We start from the raw sequence: 23,954 nt of genomic DNA, 5'->3' as shown, positions 1-23,954 counted from the left end.
AATGTTAACAGTTTCAAACTTGTCTCCCTCCTCTAAAAGCTGGTGGTGTCTTGTTCCATCTGTTTCTGGTGGATGCTCCCCCTCCATCCCTTTCCTCACTTCAAATGTCACCACAGCTCTCTGTGCTTGTGAGAAAGATGAATGCCTCAATTCTGTGTTTGCTTCGAAATTTTGCATCTCCAGCCCCTCACACTCGGTACCCATCCTTCCCTGTTGTCCCCAACTGCCTGTACTCTGTGTCTTTTGCATCTGAGAAGGTGGAGAAGGTTGTTCAACCCTCGACTCTGGCTCTGCAATGGGACCCAATGGGATCATCTCATGTGTCCTAAAATCCTGCTCTGCTGCTCTTCCCCCATCCTCCATCCGCCATTTTCACCATATCATTTACTCTGGGTCATCTTTCATCTGCTTCGAAATCCACCAACATCACTGCATTCCATAAAAAAGGTGGAAAAACTGATCCCCTTAACTACAGACCTCTCATCTTACTTCTAATCACCATCAAGGTCATGGAATCCACAATCTCTGTTGATATGAAATCCTTTCTTTTCTCCAACAACCTCATCATCACAAATTTGTTGCAGATGAGGTCACTTCACCTTGGACTTGCTGATTTTACTCTTCCAACAATGGACAGAGACCCTCAATGTCAGACGTGAGATCAGGGCCGTCTCTCTGGACAAATCTTGTGCTTTTAGTACAGTCTGGCATCCGGCCTTACTTTCCAAACTGTCTTCCTCTCACATCCATGGCCAACTCCACACATGGCTTACTGACTTCCTCTGCTCTCGGAGCCAAGGTGTGGCTCTTCCTGGAATCCTTTCATCTCCTCTCCCTGTCAAGACTGGAGTGCCCGAAGGCAGTGTTCAGGGTCCAGTCCTATTCCTGGTCTTTAATGATCTCTCTGACTCTCTTGAAAATGTTCTTTGTTTGTTTTCTGTTGACTCCACCCTCTGCCGTGACATCCCTCATCCTTCATACAGGCAAGCTGCAACCTCTTCAATCTCTTCAGACCATGAGAAAATCACAAGCTGGTCAAACACTTGACTCTGGCTTGACTTGTGTGGTCCAGTGTTTGGCCAATACTCTGGATGTGCTGACCTACTTTCTTGGGATATTTCTAAAAATCCTGACAATTCTCACACTCTCTCCATCTCTTTCAGAAAGGACTGTCTGGCAATCCAACCCCCCCTTCCCCTTATCTACTTTCTTAACAATCATCTTGAAGACGTTTGGTCATTCAAACTCCTGGGTCTCACTATCAGCCATGATCTTTCTTGGGCAAACCACATTTCAAAGTTGGGGTGCAAAGCGAGCTGCCGACTGGGCATCCTCCGTCGTCGAAAGTCCTTCCTTCCACAGCTTAATGGAGTAATGCTCTCTCCTCTGGCTGGCTCCTCTGCCGCAGACCTTGCTCACCTTGACACGGGAGATCCCAAGGCCTTCAAGGTTCTTGGAATCTCCCACGATGAAGCAGTGTCACGGTCTATCACCACGCCATCACTCACAGGTCATTGATCTCTCTCTCTCTCTCTCTCTCTCTCTCTCTCTCTCTCTCTCTCTCTCTCTCTCTCTCTCTCTCTCTCTCTCTCTCTCTCTCTCTCTCTCTCTCTCTCTCTCTCTCTCTCTCTCTCTCTCTCTCACATCAACCGTGTCCTCACTGGTCTTGCACCCTCTGCTCCTTCCGTGCTTTGTCCCTCAAGGATTCTGCAGGGCAAACACGGTCCATTAAACCACCAACCCCATTCTGATTAAATTACCTACATTCCAGGATCACTGCTCACCACCACTCATTTGTGCCTCTTTTCTCCCACCTCAAGAACCAACTTCCATATTATATTCAATCTTCCCACCACCTCTTCAGGACAGCTGTTCACCACCATCTCAGATCATCCCCAATTCAAAACCATGATCTTTTCTGTCCTCTCGAACACACCCCAATCTTTCGTTTTTAGAAATTTCATCAATCCTCCGTCCTATCTCATCTGTTCCTTTTGTCCCTCTGTGTCCTGATCCGTTCAGTGTACTAATTCTACTCTTGCACGAGCCTTGATTATGTATTCACAAAAATGAATTATCTTTGGTGACAGCCATACAACATGTAGAATGTGTTGGGAATAGACAAGAAAACAGTTGTCAGAGGAAGGACAATGAAGTTTGTGCTTGTGTTGGGAATGAGGACAATAAATGTATTATGTCACTCCACTCAACCTTCTTTCTATCCTCCCTCTCTCTGCATTACAGCATCAATCCATGAAAGATGACACCTTCCGTTATCCCGTCGGTTTCATTGGCCTGAAAAATCCGTTCCTGTTGTGCTACTTGAATTGTGTGGTCCAGTGTTTGGCCAATACTCCGGATGTGCTGGCCTACTTTATTGGTAAGTTCATCACCAAGCAGGGTCTTGCCCTTGTTTCTCTTCACAACAATGTGGAGTTTGAAATGTATTTGAGTGGAGATTGGTGATTTTCATCAGTGATCCCAGTGACACAGCAAACCCAGCACAACAGCAAGGTCTGAACAAGATCAGGAAACGTCGTTGTCTGCTCTTCCGTTCACTGTCCTCTTTTGTCATACCTCCGGCAGGAATGAACTTTGACAGTGATGACTTTGGAAACCTAACAACGTTCTTCAGTCAACTCCTCACGGCCATTTGGAACAAGGACAAGTTCTCTGTTAATGGTAAAGTCCTGAAATTGTTCACCAACAAGAAAAAGACGGACTACTTTGTTAATCCAGTGTACTTCATGGTGAGCTCGGAATCCTTTTGTTTTTTCATTCACTTTCACCGACAAGTTATCTTTTTACCTTCACCAAAGTGGAGGGTATTGCATTTGGTTCCATGTGTTTGTTTCTTTGAAACTCCGCAAAAAATCTTTTTGCCAAGTATGTTGGTCTGCAGCGTTTGTCTGTTTGTCTGTCTGTGTCTCACACGATTTTTGGCCACAGTTTTCAGGCAATCATTCTGAATTTTTTGGTGAATAAGTGACCGACCAAAAAGAGCAATGCACAATTTTATTGAAGATCTGAATCCTAATATGGATCCGGATACGAGAATTTTTCAAGTGATTCTTCACCATTGAGAGATCGGGCAAAAACGAGATGTAGCATGAATGATATCTCAAGTTAAGGACGGATTCGGTCGAAACTTGGTGGACACATTGGGTGTGTGACGAGGATGAAGAGTCTCGATTTTGGTTCAGGTCGGGATCCAGATCTGGGCTATCAGTGGGATACAAAACGTGAACTCTTTAGCCTGGCGGAGGTCTGCGCTCTGCGGAGTGCCATTTCATTTTGCCAAGTGTCGCTCTGTGAGTGATTTTTCATTTGTTCGTTTGTCTGTTTCTCTGCACAGAATGTGCTAACGTTGGCCACCATCACCACCTCGTGGTAGCCAGTCGGACACATTCTCTTTTTTTTCAACCAAGTGCAGCGAGAATGTGTGTGCAATTATAATGTGAGTACGTCTATAAAGTATGTACAATTGGAATGTGAGAACGTCCACAGAATACGTACCATAAAACCACACGGAACAAGTCTGGATGAGGGTTTGCAATCTTTCCTTGTTCTCGATATTCATTGTGATTAGATTAAAAGTTCCAAATTTATAACAGATTCATACAGATGAATGTAAAAAACATGGCATTGATTAAAATATTACTTATTCCATCAACAATTATAAGCTCCACCTGTTCAACAGCTTGTGTCCATTCAATCCCTTGTTCATAACAGGAGGCGATGTGCAAGGTGGCCCCGACTTCAATGATGGGGAGCAGCATGATGCCCAAGAATGTCTGATGGTCATTCTTGATAAACTCCATGAAGAACTGAACCAAGTTCCTCCGTGCCACTGCAATATCGACTTGCTCCATCTTCCTGACAGTGTAACTATGAATTTCCACCCTTCATCAATTACAAAATGGGAACCGTGGTGTCTGTCCGTGGGTTCGTCTTATTCCCGTTTCTGGTGGCCACTGTGCTTGAAAAGCTGAGCACGCATTCAAAGATAAATATTCAACCAGAAAAAGAGCATGATGACAAACTAGATACATTTTAAACATATTGTTACGGATTCGCGCCCGCCGGCGTGCTGACGGCCACGTAACTCGAATCGCGGCACGTCGCCCACCGGACGGACAATCCAGTCGTGACCCTCTCGGACTAACGCCGGGAACCAGTCACGGGTGGACCTTTCGGTCTCACCGCGATCGAGCCAATCAGCCCCCGCGTGGGATAGGGTTGCTCGCCAAATTCGACCTACCTAAGTACCCACGTGGAGGGTAGACCGGGCGATCGCACCTCGCCGCAGGTCGACTTCGGACACGGGCCACTTAAGCGACCCGTTCCGTACTATCAGAATAACCGAGCGGTGTTATCGTCGACCTCGACGGTTCGATTAATTATCGGGCGTATTCAGCCCACTACCAACCCTTTACGTGAAGCAAGATGAGGATTCAATGAAGGAAATGACGAAGCGAAGCGGGAAACAGTTCAACACAAAGCACATTTATTCGCGACGAACGGAAAGCACACATTCAATTCCACCAAAAGCACACAGAAAAGACACAATGCAATTTACACAAAAAGCAAATGTAAAAGCGAAAACACAATGCAGATCTAATACCGACTACCGAGCACACGGCAACACTTATACAATTCTACTTCACAGACGGCGCCGACAACACATACCCAAAACCAAGGAAAAGAATACCCTCAAGGATGAGGCGGGCCTGAGGCCGAGACCGGGTCGCGCCTACCCGTCTGGTGATGAGACGCGGAGCGGCGATGGCGCCTCAACTTCGCGGGCAGTGTCTGGTAGGGGGTGGGAAAGGGGCCCCCTTGGTCGCACTATCTCAGCGCGGGGGGAAACAGGAGGGGGTTGCTGATGCTCGGGGTATAGAGGATTTTTATTATCCCGCAACGAGCGTCTCCACCTCGGCCAGGTCGCGCTGTCGGCCTCCCAGGGGTGCAGCTCCCTGCACGACGCGAGCACCCCCTCGTCTGCCCTCGCCGCCTCTCCACAGCTCCGTCCCCTCCGCTCCGACTCCAACACACGACGCCGACCAGCTCCTTCTTGCCAACTCCACCGCCCGCGAAGTCTTGACTCTCTGTTTCCGACTCTCCTACTCTCCTACTCTCCGCCTCTGGACTCTCCTACTCTCCTACTCTCCGCCTCTGGACTCTCCTACTCTCCTACTCTCCGCCTCTGGACTCTCCTACTCTCCTACTCTCCGCCTCTGGACTCTCCTACTCTCCTACTCTCCGCCTCTGGACTCTCCTACTCTCCTACTCTCCGCCTCTGGACTCTCCTACTCTCCGCCTCTGGACTCTCTGGACTGACGAACACGGTCCTTTTATCAGCCCCGTAGCTTCGCCCTCTCATCTTTGACCCCCTCCCTTCGACCTTTCACCTCGCTCCCCATTGGCCCGAGAAAAAGTGGGCGTGAAGGCTTTTTGATACATAAATTTGCATATATCGATCGCCCTGGGGGCGGGGCCAATTCGCCCCTCGCTCACCGATTGGACGGCAAAAAGTGGGCGTGTGTCGTTTTTGATCCGTTTTTGAAGCACAAAATCCGTGATTTTGTACACGCTGTTCAGCGCGCGCCCTGCACGAGTCCAACACCGGTACCCACAGCGGGGCAAGAACGGTGGCGATGCGACGGTTGCGAGGTGTGACGGGAAGGTCGTGGCGGTTGTGGTGAAGCGGCGTTGTGGTTGGTGGTTGATGTTGTGATTGTGGTGGTAATCATGGCGGTTGGTCCAAAATAAAGATAGCAAAAGAAAAACGGCTATCCTGAAGAGTCGCAGCACGCATAAATGACATGTATTCCCACTAGACAACGGATTTGGGCCTAACTACACATGTACTTACCGAGATATCTCGCCTAAGGGACCTGAATGGTGGTTTGCGAATTTGGTAACCACAACGCTACCCCCTCCCCTTTTTACAGACTCGTCCCGAGTCGTCAAATTTTCGTGTGCCATCATGTGTAGTTTTCCCCTTGTACATTTTACCGACGGATCCCTGAGTGCGACATTCATGGTATTCGTGTCCCCAAAATAAATAACCTGAGGGCTGCGTAACTATCTAAACAAACTCACTCACACGGACGACTTAAATAAAATTGCCGGCGCTAAGACATACATGCCGGGGGCGCACTCATATTTACAGTACATCTTAACCTTAACTTACAAATTTTACACTAAACCATGGCCCAGGATCATTGAACTCTGCACAAAGAAAAGCAGTTAGCAGGGAGCCAGGCTGCCCGCATGCAGTCTCTGGCTCAAAACAATGCAGGTGACAGGGAACGTGGCTGGCTGCTCACACGCAGTCCAAGGCCTTCCCTTTTGAACTGAACGCAGTGAACCACAACGGTGCATGGGCTGCACAAACGCAGTCTCCGTGCCAGCTCAAGTGGCACACGCAATGAACACAACGAATGGATGGATGAATGGATGGACGCAAACACGGTGCACGGGCCGCCACTGCAGGCCCGTGTTGTAGCTGCCAACAGGGCAGTTCTTGCAGCTTGCAAACTGTTGCTTTCTGATCCTGGCGCACATGGAAACGAACAGGGGGGGGGCAAAGCAAAAATTGAACGGGGCTGGTGAACGTGGGCAGTGGGCATGGCATGGCAAAGGCAGCAGGCAAACACAGCCCGCAGAAGAAGGCCACTGCAGGCAAACACAGCCAGCAGATGAACTGGCCGGCACAGGCCTTGAAGAAAAACAGCCAGCAGATGAACTGGCCGGCACAGGCCTTGCAGAAAAACAGCCAGCCGGCAGACGATCCAGCCGGCACAGGCCTTGCAGCTAAGCAGCTGCAGATGAAGCTGGCCAGCCTTTGCCGTTCAGTGGAGGTTGGTGGAGGGAGTGCGGTGGTGCTGGCCACTTGGACCTACCTACCTGTCTCCCTCCCAACCCATCGCCTTTGCCTGTCACTGTACATACCCACTCCCTTAATTTGTCAAACCCCAATTTAGCCCCAACTTAATTTTTTCTGTTGTTTTTATTTTTACTCCCCCACTATAAATCGTCCCCTAACCCCCTTTATCGTCCTTGTTCGGCTAACCTATCCTGTCACCTAGCCTACTCCCAACCCCTACGTTCCCTTCCCGGAGGGGAACAAGGGAGAGCTAACGTCCTGTGTCGAGGCCCAACGAAGCCTCAGAATGGCCTCCCCAGAGTTCGGCGATCTATAACCAAAGTGGGTCCAGCGGCCCACAACGACAGCGAGGGGATGGATGGTGCGGAGGGGTACACTTCCTAATCTACCCTATCCATTTAACTGTTAAACTACCCCGGGGCTTTCAACAAGCGCCTCTCGCTTAAACTATTGGTTCTAACAACCCAGATTCCCGTCGCCTGTGTTGGTGTCCTTACAATTTCGGGCCTCGCCCCCCAATTTTCTCTCCGTGCCCTCACACGGTCTCCTGGCTGGGACACGTGGCTCCCTTTGGCAGGCACGACCCTCTGCCGAATTTCCCGCTATGGCACCCCCGGGCACTACACTGCCTCCGAGCCTACCAGCTCCCTAACTAACACCGGGGAGTGCCCCCCATGGCACCTCCCCTGAAACGCACACGTGGCAGGCCGGCCTCCCGGGCCCCTTTCCGAGGGTCACCCGTGCCCACAACACTGCCCACGCGGCTAATGGCGCCCCGGGCCCCCGCACCAAGCAGGCGCACCCGTGCCCACTACTCTATCCCGGCCCCCCATGGACCCTTGGCCTACCACGGCCGACTAGCCTGGTGCCCGGGGTACCCACTCAGCGATACTCACCTTTCGCAGCCACGCTCCCAAGCCCGTCAACAGGGCTCCTGCACCCCTCCAAATGGGTCTCGAGCCTACATTCCCACCAACAACAAAACGACCTCCATTTTTCAATTTGACTAACCCAGCTAACTCACTCTACACTGACCCCGGGGTCCCTTGGGCGGGAGTCACTCCTCCCCCCAATCACTCATCGCACCATGCATTCCCCATTCGCTCCACTCACACAGACCCGCTGGCCTCACTCACTCAACATGTACACGTACTCGCCTCACAACTCTTCAACACACTCACCGCTGAACTCTGCCATCCTTCTAACTCCCTCCCCTAACTAACTCGTGCTCCCACGTCGTCCCTTATACTACAGCACGTTCCTTTTAACCTACGTAGCTAAACTACGTCCCCACTACACATCCAAAGTCTGTCTCTGTCTCCTAAATCAAAAAATCATTTTATTTCCCAACCTAAATCTGGCTACAATCCCTCTAACTAATCCATTCCACGGACTCCATGAGGACTTACCCCTGCCCCATGAAGTCGGTCTAACTAAGCTAACCCTTCCCCCTAACTAGTTTCCATCCTGTGCCCAGGGTAAGGGGGTCTTTCACCCCTTGCCCAGGAATCCTGTGCACCCGAAAGTGAGGCTTGCTTTTTTTTTTTTTTTTTTCCATGCGCAGCACCTGCGCGGCAACTCAGAGCTCGCGCACTTTGCACCTGCCCGTGACGTCATGCAGCTGCACGTGTTCCTCGTCCCTCCTTGGACGGTACCATCCGGCAGAGATACCCCTCCTGCCGGATTCCAACCCCACGTGCAGCCATGGCGTCACCGTGCGCCTAAAAAAAACACAAGCCCCACGTCTCGAGGGGTTCCCCACGCGAACACATGTGTTTTGCCCGTTGGAGCTTAACACACACGATCGCGTGGAGAACCCGTCCGGTCCAAATCCGTTTACCTGCCTAAACTTTGTCCGTCCGCGGGATCGGCAAATCCACCGCGTGCGTTTCCGGACCGGGACTTCACTCTCGCAAGCGAGCACGTGGTGGTCTCGTGCGTTGCACAGCACGAACCTCGTGCTCCCTGCTGGGTGAACCCGGCACGGTCCGCGAAACAACTCCAGCCGCTACTCGGCTTTCTCTCCTCTGTCGCCGTCTCCGTCTCCATTCCACACACGCATACCTGCGTGTTACGACGCACACAGTCCACTCCATCACATTCACACCGGGAGACGCGGCTGCGTGCTCCCGCATGCCAACCGACATCTCCCTCTCATACCGCTCTCTCACACACACGGTCTCCCTTGCACACAGCGACCTTGCACACAGCCGTTCACTCACGCGTGCGGGGGCACTCACCCGCGGTGCCTCACTCGCACTCCGTGCCTCATCCACACACGCGAGGGCACTCAACCGCGGTGCCTCATCCACACACGCGGGGGCACTCACCCGCGGTGCCTCACCCACACTCCGTGCCTCATCCACACACACGGCCTCACTCACACACGGTGCCTCACCCACACACGGCGTGCTGGGAAGCACGCACTCCGGCACCATCGCCACCACACCACTCACACACGGGGTCGCTTCCACACACGGGGACGCACTCACACCTTGCACCACACACACAGGGACAACCACACTGGGGATTCGTGTCCCCACAAGGGTCTCCGGGGCCTCTATACCCCCCAAGCTCTCCGTGCACCCGTCCACAGCACTCGTCCCCTCAACCTCGCAAAGCACGACGGAACTCACCTGGTCGTGACTCGCCTCAAGGGGGCAGACTCCCTCCCCTCGTTCCTGGAGGAGGCCATCCAGCTGCTCGCACCGGGTCCCTGCACGCTCCGCGAGCTCACCCCCATTATCCTCCACTACCTCCGTGTGTGTGTGTGTGCGTCACTCACCCCGTCTTCATCGTGTTTATTGGTCTCTGCTTCTTTCTGGCGTCTTTCCCTTATCTTTATGTAGGTCAACCTTGCTTTCTCTTTAAGTCGCTCCCGTCCTTCCCTGTTTTTCACTCCTTGCTCTTTCACGATCTCCGCGTACCTCATCCTTGTTTTCCGTATTAATTGTTCTTTTCTCTCCCTCGCAATTACTTTCACCTCGTCTCTTGTCTCCCGAATTACTTTTTCCTTACCCGCCTCCACCGCGGGCCTGTCAGCCGTTGCACCCCCTTCCAGCTCGTTCGTTCCGACACGTGGAGTCGCCATTTTAAGTTCCCTGCTCACGGCCTTCATGCCCGCCTGCAGGCATCGGCCCATGTTCTGCGTCTCCCCCCGCAGCTCTTTCATCTCTTCCCTCATTTGCTGTGTATTCGCATCCATCGTCGTTTTCACTTCATTTGTATTTGTATCCATCTTTTCATCCATTTTTTGTGTATTCGCATCCATCTTTTCGTTCATGCCTTTCATTTCGTTTTTCATATTCGCATCCATTTTTTCGATCATTTTCGCATTCATCTTTTCGTTCATTGCCGCCAGCATGGCGCATAGCTGGGCCATGTCGGATGCACTCAGCTGAGCCGTTTCGGCAAGGTTTGGGGAAGGGTTTTGGTGGAGAGGAGGGGGGGGGGAGGTGTCATACACCGCGGCCGCTGCCGCACCCATTTCGGGCTCTGGGTTCAGTTGGGCGAGTCCGTGTTCCTGCACAATCAACATTTCCTGCTCGGGGATTCCATCCTGGACCATGGACTCTACATTACTACACATATACATTTCTAATACCCCCGGCTCCCGCTCGCCTTGAGACGCCATCTTGCTTCTCGTGAAGGGTTAATTTCGCTCGCTCGTAATTTGGAGGGAATCGGGGGTCGCTTCTCTCACCCCTGGACCGATTCCCGTGAATTTAGCCGGAGACAGGAGAGCCCGTTTTCCTGTTCTCCGATACCAGTGCCGCGAGGATGGCGATGAATTTGTATCGCACGACCTGACACCAGTGTTACGGTATTCGCGCCCGCCGGCGTGCTGACGGCCACGTAACTCGAATCGCGGCACGTCGCCCACCGGACGGACAATCCAGTCGTGACCCTCTCGGACTAACGCCGGGAACCAGTCACGGGTGGACCTTTCGGTCTCACCGCGATCGAGCCAATCAGCCCCCGCGTGGGATAGGGTTGCTCGCCAAATTCGACCGACCTAAGTACCCACGCGGAGGGTAGACCGGGCGATCGCACCTCGCCGCAGGTCGACTTCGGACACGGGCCACTTAAGCGACCCGTTCCGTACTATCAGAATAACCGAGCGGTGTTATCGTCGACCTCGACGGTTCGATTAATTATCGGGCGTATTCAGCCCACTACCAACCCTTTACGTGAAGCAAGATGAGGATTCAATGAAGGAAATGACGAAGCGAAGCGGGAAACAGTTCAACACAAAGCACATTTATTCGCGACGAACGGAAAGCACACATTCAATTCCACCAAAAGCACACAGAAAAGACACAATGCAATTTACACAAAAAGCAAATGTAAAAGCGAAAACACAATGCAGATCTAATACCGACTACCGAGCACACGGCAACACTTATACAATTCTACTTCACAGACGGCGCCGACAACACATACCCAAAACCAAGGAAAAGAATACCCTCAAGGATGAGGCGGGCCTGAGGCCGAGACCGGGTCGCGCCTACCCGTCTGGTGATGAGACGCGGAGCGGCGATGGCGCCTCAACTCCGCGGGCCTCGCGGGCAGTGTCTGGTAGGGGGTGGGAAAGGGGCCCCCTTGGTCGCACTATCTCAGCGCGGGGGGAAACAGGAGGGGGTTGCTGATGCTCGGGGTATAGAGGATTTTTATTATCCCGCGACGAGCGTCTCCACCTCGGCCAGGTCGCGCTGTCGGCCTCCCAGGGGTGCAGCTCCCTGCACGACGCGAGCACCCCCTCGTCTGCCCTCGCCGCCTCTCCACAGCTCCGTCCCCTCCGCTCCGACTCCAACACACGACGCCGACCAGCTCCTTCTTGCCAACTCCACCGCCCGCGAAGTCTTGACTCTCTGTTTCCGACTCTCCTACTCTCCTACTCTCCGCCTCTGGACTCTCCTACTCTCCTACTCTCCGCCTCTGGACTCTCCTACTCTCCTACTCTCCGCCTCTGGACTCTCCTACTCTCCGCCTCTGGACTCTCTGGACTGACGAACACGGTCCTTTTATCAGCCCCGTAGCTTCGCCCTCTCATCTTTGACCCCCTCCCTTCGACCTTTCACCTCGCTCCCCATTGGCCCGAGAAAAAGTGGGCGTGAAGGCTTTTTGATCCATAAATTTGCATATATCGATCGCCCTGGGGGCGGGGCCAATTCGCCCCTCGCTCACCGATTGGACGGCAAAAAGTGGGTGTGTGTCGTTTTTGATCCGTTTTTGAAGCACAAAATCCGTGATTTTGTACACGCTGTTCGGCGCGCGCCCTGCACGAGTCCAACACCGGCACCCACAGCGGGGCAAGAACGGTGGCGATGCGACGGTTGCGAGGTGTGACGGGAAGGTCGTGGCGGTTGTGGTGAAGCGGCGTTGTGGTTGGTGGTTGATGTTGTGATTGTGGTGGTAATCATGGCGGTTGGTCCAAAATAAAGATAGCAAAAGAAAAACGGCTATCCTGAAGAGTCGCAGCACGCATAAATGACATGTATTCCCACTAGACAACGGGTTTGGGCCTAACTACACATGTACTTACCGAGATATCTCACCTCAGGGACCTGAATGGTGGTTTGCGAATTTGGTAACCACAACAATATAAACACAACATGGAATTGGTTTGTTGAACATTGCGTGAAGATATGACCCTCAGTTTATCACCAACTTGAACAAACCATGTCTGCATTCTTTATAACAGTGGCCGATATGAACAAGTCTTTGAAGAAAGCTTGCGGTGCAAAGTCGTCATTTAATGATAGAAACGCCTCCATTTGGCATTGTCACCTGAAAAGAACGTTGAATAATAAACTTCAAAGGTTCAAAATAACCTCAAATTTAATTCTTGGTGGACTCGATGATGTAGTTCGTTCCAGTTGGAGCGTCCGTTCTGAGTCGAGGTGGTCGGTGTTTCAACCCCGGCGAAATCATTCGCAAAATCAAAGGCTTCAAACATGGTGTGTGGTGCTTCCTTGCTTGATGTCAAACATTTACAAAGGATAGAGCACATACTGGACCTACTGTCAAATGTTATGCTTGTTGTTGGCTTAATGGTTAGGGTGGTGGGGTTTGGATCCTGAGGTGCTGAGTTCAAATCGTACTCAGCTGTTAAATTAACACCAGGTGGTGGTCACTCGACTTGTCATCCTTCCGAGGTCGGCGTAATGAGTGCCAGCATGCTGGTATACTGTGTCGGAGTGGCGACCCGTCCAGGATTGTGCCCAATAGCCAAGGAGACTGCAAAAGCAGCACCAATGCTCTGCACAGAGTATGGTCCCAATCTCCTCCTCTCCTCTCCTCGTATGTTGGCAACCATTGTACAGGCTGGACTTGCTGAATGATCTCTTTCTGTGTTGAAGTTATTTGGCCTTGGAAGGGAAGTCATTTTTGATAAGTTGCAAACCATAGTGTCTGTCCGTGCGTTCGTGTGTCTCCAGTTTACGGCGGCCACTTCCCATGTTGCCTTTGAAAACCTCAGCATTCACTTTTGAAATGCGGGAGAACAGGCATGAATAATGTTGATACCAAATTTTATTTCACATCCAGGATATTTTACTCTGTCGTTGTATAAATTGAACCAATGCCACCCGATGTTGCACCACCATTTCACAGTGGGCAGTATAAGTAGCTCAGAGCTTTGTCTCTGAGTGAAGCCAGAAGAACAACGCAATTGACATTTTAAAGTCCATGGAATAATTTAAATTGATATATTAACTCACAGAGCCGGCCCGTCGCTTCGCCGACAGAACAATTCGTCGTCGTATTAACCAAAAATTTTGGGTGAGAAGTAGGAGAAGGTGGAGAGCAGAGAGCGACAGAGAGCAGAGAGCGACAGAGAGCAGAGAGTGCAGTCGACAGAGTGGGGGAGGGTTGGAATTTTTGCAAATAACAATATAATATACATCAGGTGGAACGATGTTCATAAAATCATCAGATACACAAGATCATGCAGCTGCTGTGTGGGACGTTCACTTTGTCATATTGACTCGACGCGCCTTCTGACTGGCAAAGTCATCCACAATTTCATCAATGGACAGCTGACGCAGAAGGTCACTCTCAATGTTCATGAGTGTGAGAGAGATCAGTCTTTCCTGTCCCATCGATGTTCATTCAAACAGAGTCTTCATGCACTTCTGGGATCTACTGTCGTCTCCCTGCGGCAACAGCAGTGAATTCCACATCCTTGTTATCATCAATTCCCGTTCCCTCAGTGACATCAACTTCAGTATCATCAGCGGTCGTATCTTCAGTTTGGACTCCTTCTTCATTTTCATCTTCTGTCTGCGGCTGAGAACTTGAAGCGGACGATCCCTTGTACCACTGATCAATTGTCGGTGTCTTCGCAATGACAGCAGCAAGTCGATCTGCCTTTTCCTCGGCCTTCTTCCTTTTCGCTGCGCCACTCTCATGCACACGGTGACGGTGACTGTCAGGCTTCTGACTCATTATGTCACGTGATGAAATGAAACAAAAGACAGATGTAGGAACAAAAGACAGATGCAGAACGAAACGACTTCCACATGATCAAAACATTCCTAAATCCTAAAAAAAATGACAAATATGTTGAATAAATATGGATGCTTACATTTACCTTCTATCCAGATAAAAGTTTGATAAAATCCTTCATTTCGTTGAAACTACTCAGGTTTTTTTTAATTGGATGGAAATTTTTGGCATTTATTTAAACAAAAAAAATGTGTTTTCACAATAATGTGGAGGCCCCAATTTTATGTCGGCCCTGGATCACGTGATCGACCTCCATGCAAGCAATCCACTTGCCTTGCCTCCGAAATATGGCCCTGACGAACATTTATAACATCAACAGCGTTGTTGAGACACTAACACTCGTATTCATTGCAATTGATCCACAGAGTGTCACAGACAGAACTTCCCATCATTACACCGATCTTTATCAGTCTCACATCGGGTTTGCCTTGAATGAAGACGACTGGGTTGTCAAACATCAGACCTCATGCTTGCCTTGCTGTGCAACTGCACTAGTTGTTGGTAGTTTAATTATTGAGGAATATTCATTGTTTACTGTGAGAAAATGTGGAATAATGTCGTGAGTGATCAAGAGGCAAATGAGACGAGCAATTAATTTTTCTGTTTTTTGAAGGATTAACTCGTATTTGGAGAATCACCACGTCGTTGTTGCATGAGTTGTGTATTTTTCCTTCCTGATTCACTCATCAATCTTCTTATGGTATAAAACTTGAAGGATTTAATTATTTCTGGAAATTTAAAGCTATTCCTTGCATCTCATCATTAATTCTGCCTTTCTCTTGGAAATGTATTGACACTGCAGACACTGTTGAAGTAGCTGGGAATGGATCCTCCGAAGCCCATATTGTCCTGGATCTTCTTCACATCCATCTCACTACATGTCGCCCCTGATTTTAACAGTGATCGGGAGCTGCTTGTGTTTTTACCCGACGTAATTTTGATTATAATCTCGTCCTACACCGTCTAGCCTCGCACTCAGGTCATTCGCTCTGTGGAACCGTCTTCTCATTCAGTCTGTTTTGTTGAGAACAGAACCAAGAGCTTGCCTCGGTCTGTTTAGCATTGCTATCTGAACCAATGGCTGGTGATGCTGAGAAACCAGATTCAAATCCCATTTACTTCAGTCCTTTTGATGGATTGATGGATTTATTTAATCTGGTATTGGTGTGGTGCAGTCATGATGGGCCAAATGTCCTTGATATTACTTGGTATTCTTTGTCATATTTTCCATGTTTTTGTTTCTTGTTCTCGGTCTCAAGCTTTTCTGTTGACCGTTGGTATCATTCGAGTGCCACCATTTCCTGGCTGTTTTACGTTTTTGTGAAATGGCTGTTGCTCACACATTTGTATGTTTTGTGGAACAGGTTGCAGGAGCGAAGTCGTGGGAAAACAACAAATCGTATTTCAACAATTCCATCATTTACGACACATTTTATGGCCAACAACAAACCAAGATTACGTGTTCGAGCTGCGGCATTGTAAGTTTTTCTCACGAAATTAATTTTATTGAAAAAGTCTGACACTTTGTCTGTATGTCTGTCAGTGTATGTCTGTCCCTCATTTGCGGAACACTCTCACTGTCTCTCTGTCTATTTCATTGTCTCTCTTTCTATCTCAGTCTCTCTCTCTCTGTCTTCTGTCTCTCTCTCCGTCTCTCTCACTGTCGATGTCGCTCCCTCTCTCCCTCTCTCTTTTTTTTTTTTGTATACCTTGGTCGAGGCTCGTATGAGAGCTCACACACAACTCACAGCAAGGAGGCATGAGACAAGAGGGGCGGGAGTGGAAGGGACAAAACAGTGGGGAACAGACACATTAGGTGAACTGTGGAAGGGAGAGGGATGGGAATGGGACGGGGAACATGGCGAAGAGAAGATGGACATTACAATGACTTTCAGGAAGGAAAGCAGGGGAATTGAAGGAAGTGGGCTTGGGTGGATTATCGGGGGTAGAAAAGATCGAGGATTTGGATGGGGGAAGATAAGAGGTGGTGGTAAACGGCTGTTTTGAAAGCCTGGAGGGAAGAATGGGAAAGAATAGAGTGAGGAAGTTTATTCCAAAGGCGGGAAAAAAGAGGAATGAAAGTGAAGATGAGCAGTGATTCGTGATTTTGGAAGTTTTACCAGAAGGGGGTTGTTGGCGGACCTTGAGCGCCTGTGGAAATGTGGTGGGGACAAATCGCAGAGAGAGCAGGGGGTGCAAGGCTGGAGAGGAGTCGGTAGAAGACAGAAAGACCACCGACCAACCTGCGGTGATTGAGTGAGAGGCCCAAAGACTCAGCTTCATTGCGGGAGATGCCGATGATCTTAAATGCCCTGGTTTCGACAGCGTGAAGCCGAGAAAGGTGGGAGGCAGGAGCACCAGCCCAGAGGGGAGAGCAGTACTCCATCAGGCTACGGACAAAAGCTTTGTAAGTGGTCAGGAGCTCAAGAGGGCCGAGGAAGGACTTCGCACGACGGAGGATTCCCAGTCGGCGACTGGCTTTTGAGGCGAGGTTGGAAATGTGACTTTCCCAGGAAAGGTCATGGCAGATAGTGAGACCCAGAAGCTTGAAAGAAAAGACTTCTTCCAGAGGATTGTTGAGAAAGTGGATGGGGGGGGGGGGGTTTCTAAACGGTCCTTTCGAAGAGACATAGTGAGATTGTGAGATTTGTCTGGATTGAAAGACATGTTCCACGTGTTGGACCAGTTTGTGATTTTATCCAGATCTGCAGTGAGCGAAGAAGCTGCTGCTTGCCGGTCTGAGGGATGACAGATGGTACGGCAGAGGGTGGAGTCGTCGGCAAAGAGAAATAGAGGATTTTCCAGAGAGTCCGAGAGATCATTGATGAAAACCAGAAAAAGAACAGGGCCCAGAATGCTACCTTGAGGAACTCCAGCCTGCACAGGAAGAGGGGATGAAAGAACTCCATTTAGGGCCACACGTTGACTGCGACAGGAGAGGAAGTCTGCGAGCCATGAGTGGAGATGGCCTTGGATACCATAAGAAGAGAGTTTGGTGAGTAGTGCAGGGTGCCAGACTGTGTCAAAAGCACGTGATATGTCCAGGGATAGGGCTCGGATTTCCTGTCTGGCATTGAGGACCTCCATCCATTGATGGGAGAGCAGAAGCAGCATATCCAGGGTAGAGTGACCTTGTCTGAAACCAAATTGATGATTGGAAATCAAGCCATTGGAGAAGAGGAAGGATTTCATGTCTGAAGCGATGATGGATTCCATAACCTTGCTGATGATTGGGAGAAGGCTGATTGGTCTGTAGTTACAGGGATCTGTTTTTGCACCTTTCTTATGCAGGACAGTGATGTTCGCAGATTTCCAAGCAGATAGCAGATGACCTTGGGCAAATGAGAGGGTGAATAGATCAGAGAGAGGGTGAGCAAGAGCAGAAGAGCAGGCTTTGAGGACACGTGGGCTGATGCCGTCTGGACCGGTTGCAGAATCTGACTCGAGGTTTGAAAGCAAGCTCTCCACCTTGTCAGGAGAAAAGGATACAGAGTCCACGGACAGTTGGGTGCGACTGGGTAAAGTGGGTAGAGATAGTGATGGGTTTAGGACACAAAATTTAGCTGCAAACACCGAGTTTAGACATTCAGCTTTATCACGTGTGGAATCAGCAGTGCGGCCATTTGAGGTAAGGGAGGGGATGGAGGGGGAACATACACCAGAAACAGATATGATTAAATGCCACCAGGATTTTGAGGAGGGAGAGAGGTTTGAGAGTTCAGACTTGAGATGAGAAAGATGTTGTTTTCTGGCTCTCCTGAGGGTAGATACACACTTGTTCCGAGCTTTGTGGAAAGAATTGAGATTGCCCTCAGTTGGGTTTGCTTTCCATGAGGCAAAGGCAAGTTGTTTCAGGACAACTGCCTCGCCACAAGCTTCAGTAAACCATGGGCGGGAGGAAGGGTAGGACAACTGAAGACGAGAGGGGATAAATCTGTGCATGAGGGAGAGCAAGTTTCTTTGAAAGAATTCCCAGGATGAGTTGATGTTTGAGAAAGTAGTGATAGGAGACCAGTCTGTAAGTTTGATGGCTGCTCGGAGACCCTGCCAGTCGGCTTGAGTGAAATGCCAGACTCGACGGCGGTGAGGTGGTTCTCTGATAACAGCCAGAGAGATGTCCACTTTAACAATGACGTGGTCAGAAGAACCAATTGGAGCGAAGGAAGAGCAGCAGATATTGTCAGTGAAATTTGTCAAAATCAGATCCAGAAGAGATGGAGTACCATTGGTTGAGATCCGGGTCGGGAAGTTGACCGATTGAGTCAGTCCCAATGAGTCGCAGAAAGCTTTTGCTGAGGTGCCATGGCAGGTGAGAGAGGTACCCACACCTAGCCAACTGGCGTGATGACAATTGAAGTCACCACAGAAGAGGAAGAGAGAGTTTGGATGAGAAGATAGAAGATGGTCCATGTTTTCGCATAGTGAGGTGTAGATGGAGTCATCACTGTTCGGTGGACGGTACAGTACACATATAAAAATAAGGTGGGAGTAGAGGGGAAGCTGAAGCCAGAGGTATTCCTGGGGGTGTGGGGGAGTGAGAACAGTGCATGGAGAGTGAGGAATAGAGTCTTTGATGAAGAGAGCAACACCTCCACCAGGACGAGGCTCAGGTCTGTCATACCGTAAGAGGGAGTAACCGGGGAGAGATACTTGGGAGTCAGACACGTCTTGGGAGAGGAAAGTTTCTGTTAGGCAGATAATGTCTGGTTTGTCAGTGGCAACCTGTATGGAAAGATCTGAAAGGTTTGAGCGAAGACCCCGGATATTTGAGGTCCACACTTTTAATGAAGAGGTAGTGGAGGAAGCTTTGGGTGCAGGAGGTGGAGGGGGAGGGGGAGGGTAGGACAAGGGACGAGGGGGAGGTAAGGAGGGTTGTTGAAAGAGTGTGGGGTATTGCAGAGTAGCGAGGGGAGGGGGCCGAATGAGGAGGAGAAAAGGCTCTGTGGTGCTGGGGGTGAGGGGGACAAGAGACAAGGAAGAAGGCAGGTGAGGATTTGAGGAGGTGGAGTGAAGAGATGGAGGTGAGAGGGCAGTGGAGGGAGGCAGCTTGGTGGATGAGAGGGGGGCCAACTTAGAGAATGATGAGTGAGGGGGATGAAAGGTGGGAGAAAGGTGAGGGGGAATTTTTGAGAGAGGTGAGAGGGAGGCTTGGAGGGAGAAGAGTGGGATGGTTGCTTTGAGAATGAGAGTGAGGGGTGAGGGGGTGAGTTGGCACTGAAGTTGGAAAAAAAGAATGGTTGATGGAAAGTGAACATCCATGGCAAACTGTGGTTTTTAAAAGTTTTAGGTCAGAGATGCGATTTATCACAATTCTTGATGGATGCAATGAAGGCGAATTCAGAGAATGGAGAGAAAAAGCGCTGTAATAGTTGGATTTTTTCGGCAAGGAATGAAGGAGAGGTCGAAATGAGAGCAGTCTGTTAAAATAGCAGAAGAGTAGTGCATTGTGAAACAGTAAAGAGTACCACATGTGTGAGAGAGGAAGATGAAGCATTATAAGATCGTTTTTGTTGTTAATATTAATGTATGAGAGAGTTCAACAGATTAGGTCATGGAAGTGTAGAAAAAAATCTAGGAAGAAGACGAGGAGGAAGGTAAGAGGAAGAAGAAGAAGGTGAATCGGGAGAAGGTGAGCGTGTTGTTGTTGTTGGGTATATATATATATATATATATATATATATATATATATATATATATATATTTTTTTTTTTTTTTCAAGATCAAGGTAGGGGTTCTTCCATGAATTTTTCTTCCTGTTGTTTCTCTCCACTTTAACCAATCATGCATTTAGTTTAAAATAATTTTTATTTTCACAAAACTTGTTTCTTACATTTATGATCTTCTCTTTTGCATGATTTTTCTTCTTACATTCATGAATATAACTCTACACCCCACCCCTCCCTCCCTCTTTACCCCCCCTTATTTTGGGTTTTTCTTTGTTTTCAGGGATCGAGGCATTTTGAATCCTTCTCCTGCTTATCGCTGCCTCTGCCACACAATGCGAAACATAAAAAGAAGATTCATCTCACAGACTGCCTGTCATTGCTTTTCCAAAGTGATACAGAATTGTAAGTGGTGAATATAGTAAATGGTACAAGATAAGGTGATTGAGACCGTGTGTGAGTAAATATGAACAACTTATCAGATGCCAATGCGCCTCCATGATTGTTTTCGTGTCTCATCGTGCTTTCCAGTTATTGTTCTGATTGCAATGAAATGAAAAAGGGGACGATGCAGGGATGCATAAGTCACCTTCCTGAGGTGCTGATCCTTCACCTGTTACGTTTCAACAACTTGGGAAAGAAGATCAAAACCCTTGTTGACTTCCCATTGAGGTAAGTACCTGGGAATGATGAAACCTCAACATATTGTTCTCAGAACATGCAACTCCAATCGAACTCATCACAATAGACTGTCATTTGCAGCTTTGGATTACAAGAGAGAAGTAATTATTGTCCCATGAGCCAGGACAAGTGTGTCTGGATTTGTTTTACCCTGATCAATATGTTCAACTCTTTGTTCTTCCTCTTCTCCCTGATCGACCACACAACATTGTTTGATGCACCTTTCTGCTGCAGTGGTCTTGAAATGGTGCCATATTGTGGCGATGCTGTCATGACAAGCGCAGTTACAACTTACGACCTGTATGCTGTCATCAAACACAAACGATTGCGAATGGACCTGGCACACTACACCACCATCGCACGACGGCCATGCACCTCTGACACTCAAAATAGTGTCCTCGGTAAGGTTGAAGGAGCGAGTGGAAATTGTTCGATGCTGTTTGTGTTTGTTTGTTTGTTTTCCTGTTTGTGAGTTTATCTGGGGTTGAATATCACAAGTCATTTGAAGATAAGGATCTCCAAACCAAAAAGATTTTAAAGGAATTTATTTTATACTTCAAGCATTTTAACTTGTAATGGTTTGAAGAATATTTTTAAACGCTTATTCCTTGTTATAACTGGGTCACTCGTGAATGTTGGTGTTATTTTATTGATGACTGTGTAGATTCAAGGACAATGCAGCCAAAGAATCGTTTCATGTTGCAATGATAAGAGCTTTGTTTTGAAGTTGTCTTTTCTGATCCCACGGTGTGATGTACAGGCTGGAGGAGTTTTGATGATCATGAAGTGTTCTCTGCGGAAGAGCATGAGGTTTGCAAAAAAGATGCTTACGTGCTGATGTACCATCGAAGGCGCAGTCCTACGGGCCGCACCTCGTGCTAGAGATGCCACCATATTGTGCAAAAGGGCAGAAACAGCCACACACCAGGTACTTCTTCTTCTTCTTCTTCTTCTTGCTTACGGCAGCTGGACTGCCAGGTAGCTATTATTTTCTTGGAGTGTGACAATGCTGCTGATGCTGTACCCCCATACCAGTGCACTGGTACTCATTTTGTTGACCTTGGAAGGATGATGGGCTGAGATGACGGACTGAGTCAACCCCACCTGGTGTTAATTCAATGGTTGGGTGCTCAAACTCAGGATCCAAACATCCTGAGCCAGCCATCTTAACCAGAAAGCTAACATCGGGATTACCCCTGGTACCGTGTTCTTAAAAGAGGTGAGGGAGGAAAGAATTATAAATCATGTTAAAAAAACTCCCAAGTCGTTTATCCCATGAAAATGCCTTCCGAATCCAAGGATACAATGTGATGAGGGAAAATAAACCTGAAATCCAGATAGGCGGCTCCGTTTGATGTGTAACTGATGCTGACCATGTCATCTTTGTCTGTTTGACAGAGTCTCTGGGCCGAGGCCTCTGGGTTGGAGGGGACGCCTTGGTACAGGACGATGTCCAATGGAGATCGGGAGAGTCCTCCTCACACTCCACATTTCGATATATATTTATATGACATGACAACGAGCATGACAACGACCCATATACTAGTATGTGCCCGTAAAAAAAAAAAAAATAATAATAAAATAATAATAATAATAAATAAATAAACCACACAGGCCGTTTCTTCGCTCTCACGTGCCCGTACGTGCATGACCCGGAAGTTCGATATTATTCACAGTTACGATTATTCGCAATTTATTTTTAATACCCAATTATTCAATTGGCGCCAACATATTTTACCTTTTCGCAATGTCGTGGCAAGGAAAAACAAAAAGAGAAGAGAAGAGAGAGAAAAAATTTACTTCCTGGTTCGGAGCATACCAGCACTCTGATGTTCCCGAAATTTATACACCGTCTTATATGAAAACGATCATAACTTGGGCCATTGTGTTTATCTATAAATGCGCATAAGAAATCGAGAAATTATTAGAATACACGAAGTCATCACTCTCCGGAAGCCCGTAAGTTGTAACCGTAATGGGGAACGCGGCTGAGGTTCCCTTCCCCATCGGCCACGCCCACGCAACAACATGTCTTCCCATTGGTTGGTAAATAAATGGCCATAACTTGGGAAGCACTTGTCCGATTAATATCAAACCTTGAAAAGGCACATCCTCAGGTCCCCAGCAATATACCTGGCAAGTTTCAATTACACCGGACCAGTGGTTGTCGAGAAACAGCGGACACACACACACACACACACACACACACACACACACACACACACACACACACACACACACACACACACACACACACACACACACACACACACACACACACACACACACACACACACACAGATTGCTGGAATTATAGATAGATATACAGTGGGGAGAACAAGTATTTGATACACTGCCGATTTTGCAGGTTTTCCCACTTACAAAGCACGTCGAGGTCTGTAATTTTTTATCATCGGTACACTTCAACAGTGAAAGACGGAATCGAAAACAAAAATCCTGAAAATCACATTGTATGATTTTTAAATAATTAATTTGCATTTTGTTGCATGAAATAAGTATTTGATCACCGACCAACCAGTAAGAATTCCGGCTCTCACAGACCTGTTAGTTTTGTCTAATAGAAGCCCTCCCATTCTCCACTCATAACCTGTATTAACAGGTGTTATGACTCTCCACTCGGCCGAGTAAGATGACAGAGTCAGATGAGGATCCTCGAATTACACGTTTTATTTCCGAAGACCACACGCATGCGGAATGTGACTCAGTGACCCTTCAGTCAGGCTCCCCTGAATCACATTGAGAATATGCTTCAAAACCATCACATATATAATCACACAAAAGCAAAACTTGGTGTGGACTAAAAGTGTAAAAGCAAAACTGGGTGTGGACTAAAAGTGTATGCTAAGGGATAAAGAAACAAAGAAATAAAAGAAATAAATGTGGCAGTGGGCCTCTTTCCCCCCTCCCTCGGGCCCTAGGGGAAGTTGAATCGGTCAATTCTCAGATATGCAACCACAGTTTCCAAGCCACCTACACAACTCTCAGATATGCAAGTTTTGCAAACTAATAACTTTCCAAGCTTCCTACACTCCTTCACTAGCACCTGCTGATAACAAAGGCAAAGCTTTGGTGATCACTGAGAATAGGAATGTGTGGGCAGCATACACTGAAGGAACAGTTCCACAGTTCTCTCCAAGGTCGCACTAAGGGCACACCACCACAGAGCAACAGGAAGGGTGATAAGGGCT

The 23,954-nt window shown here is 48.6% G+C and overlaps 2 protein-coding genes across 2 annotated transcripts in view; both read left to right on the top strand.

Moving 5' to 3' along the window:
* LOC147019144 (uncharacterized) overlaps positions 1-3,739 on the top strand; it is a 6,046-nt gene extending 2,307 nt beyond the window's left edge. The window contains exons 3-5 of the mRNA XM_085900053.1: positions 2,245-2,380; positions 2,587-2,750; positions 3,356-3,739. Of these exons, the coding sequence (XP_085756179.1) occupies positions 2,245-2,380; positions 2,587-2,750; positions 3,356-3,394 (339 nt within the window). The 3' untranslated portion in view covers positions 3,395-3,739. The remainder of the gene's footprint in view (positions 1-2,244; positions 2,381-2,586; positions 2,751-3,355) is intronic.
* Positions 3,740-3,773: 34 nt separating this feature from the next.
* LOC147019143 (ubiquitin carboxyl-terminal hydrolase 2-like) lies at positions 3,774-21,852 on the top strand. Its single transcript, XM_085899452.1, has 7 exons — positions 3,774-3,884; positions 15,766-15,879; positions 20,348-20,469; positions 20,596-20,736; positions 20,980-21,146; positions 21,506-21,673; positions 21,781-21,852. Exons 1-6 carry the CDS (start codon positions 3,798-3,800, stop codon positions 21,625-21,627), a joined length of 753 nt encoding a protein of 250 aa, XP_085755578.1. The 5' UTR covers positions 3,774-3,797; the 3' UTR covers positions 21,628-21,673; positions 21,781-21,852.
* The last annotated feature ends 2,102 nt before the right edge of the window (positions 21,853-23,954 follow it).

This window comes from Eptatretus burgeri, chromosome 10 (assembly GCF_056783735.1).
Source record: "Eptatretus burgeri isolate ZD-2024b chromosome 10, Ebu_testis_v1, whole genome shotgun sequence".
Classification (NCBI taxonomy): domain Eukaryota; kingdom Metazoa; phylum Chordata; class Myxini; order Myxiniformes; family Myxinidae; genus Eptatretus; species Eptatretus burgeri.
This window is presented reverse-complemented; position numbering and strand designations above follow the sequence as displayed.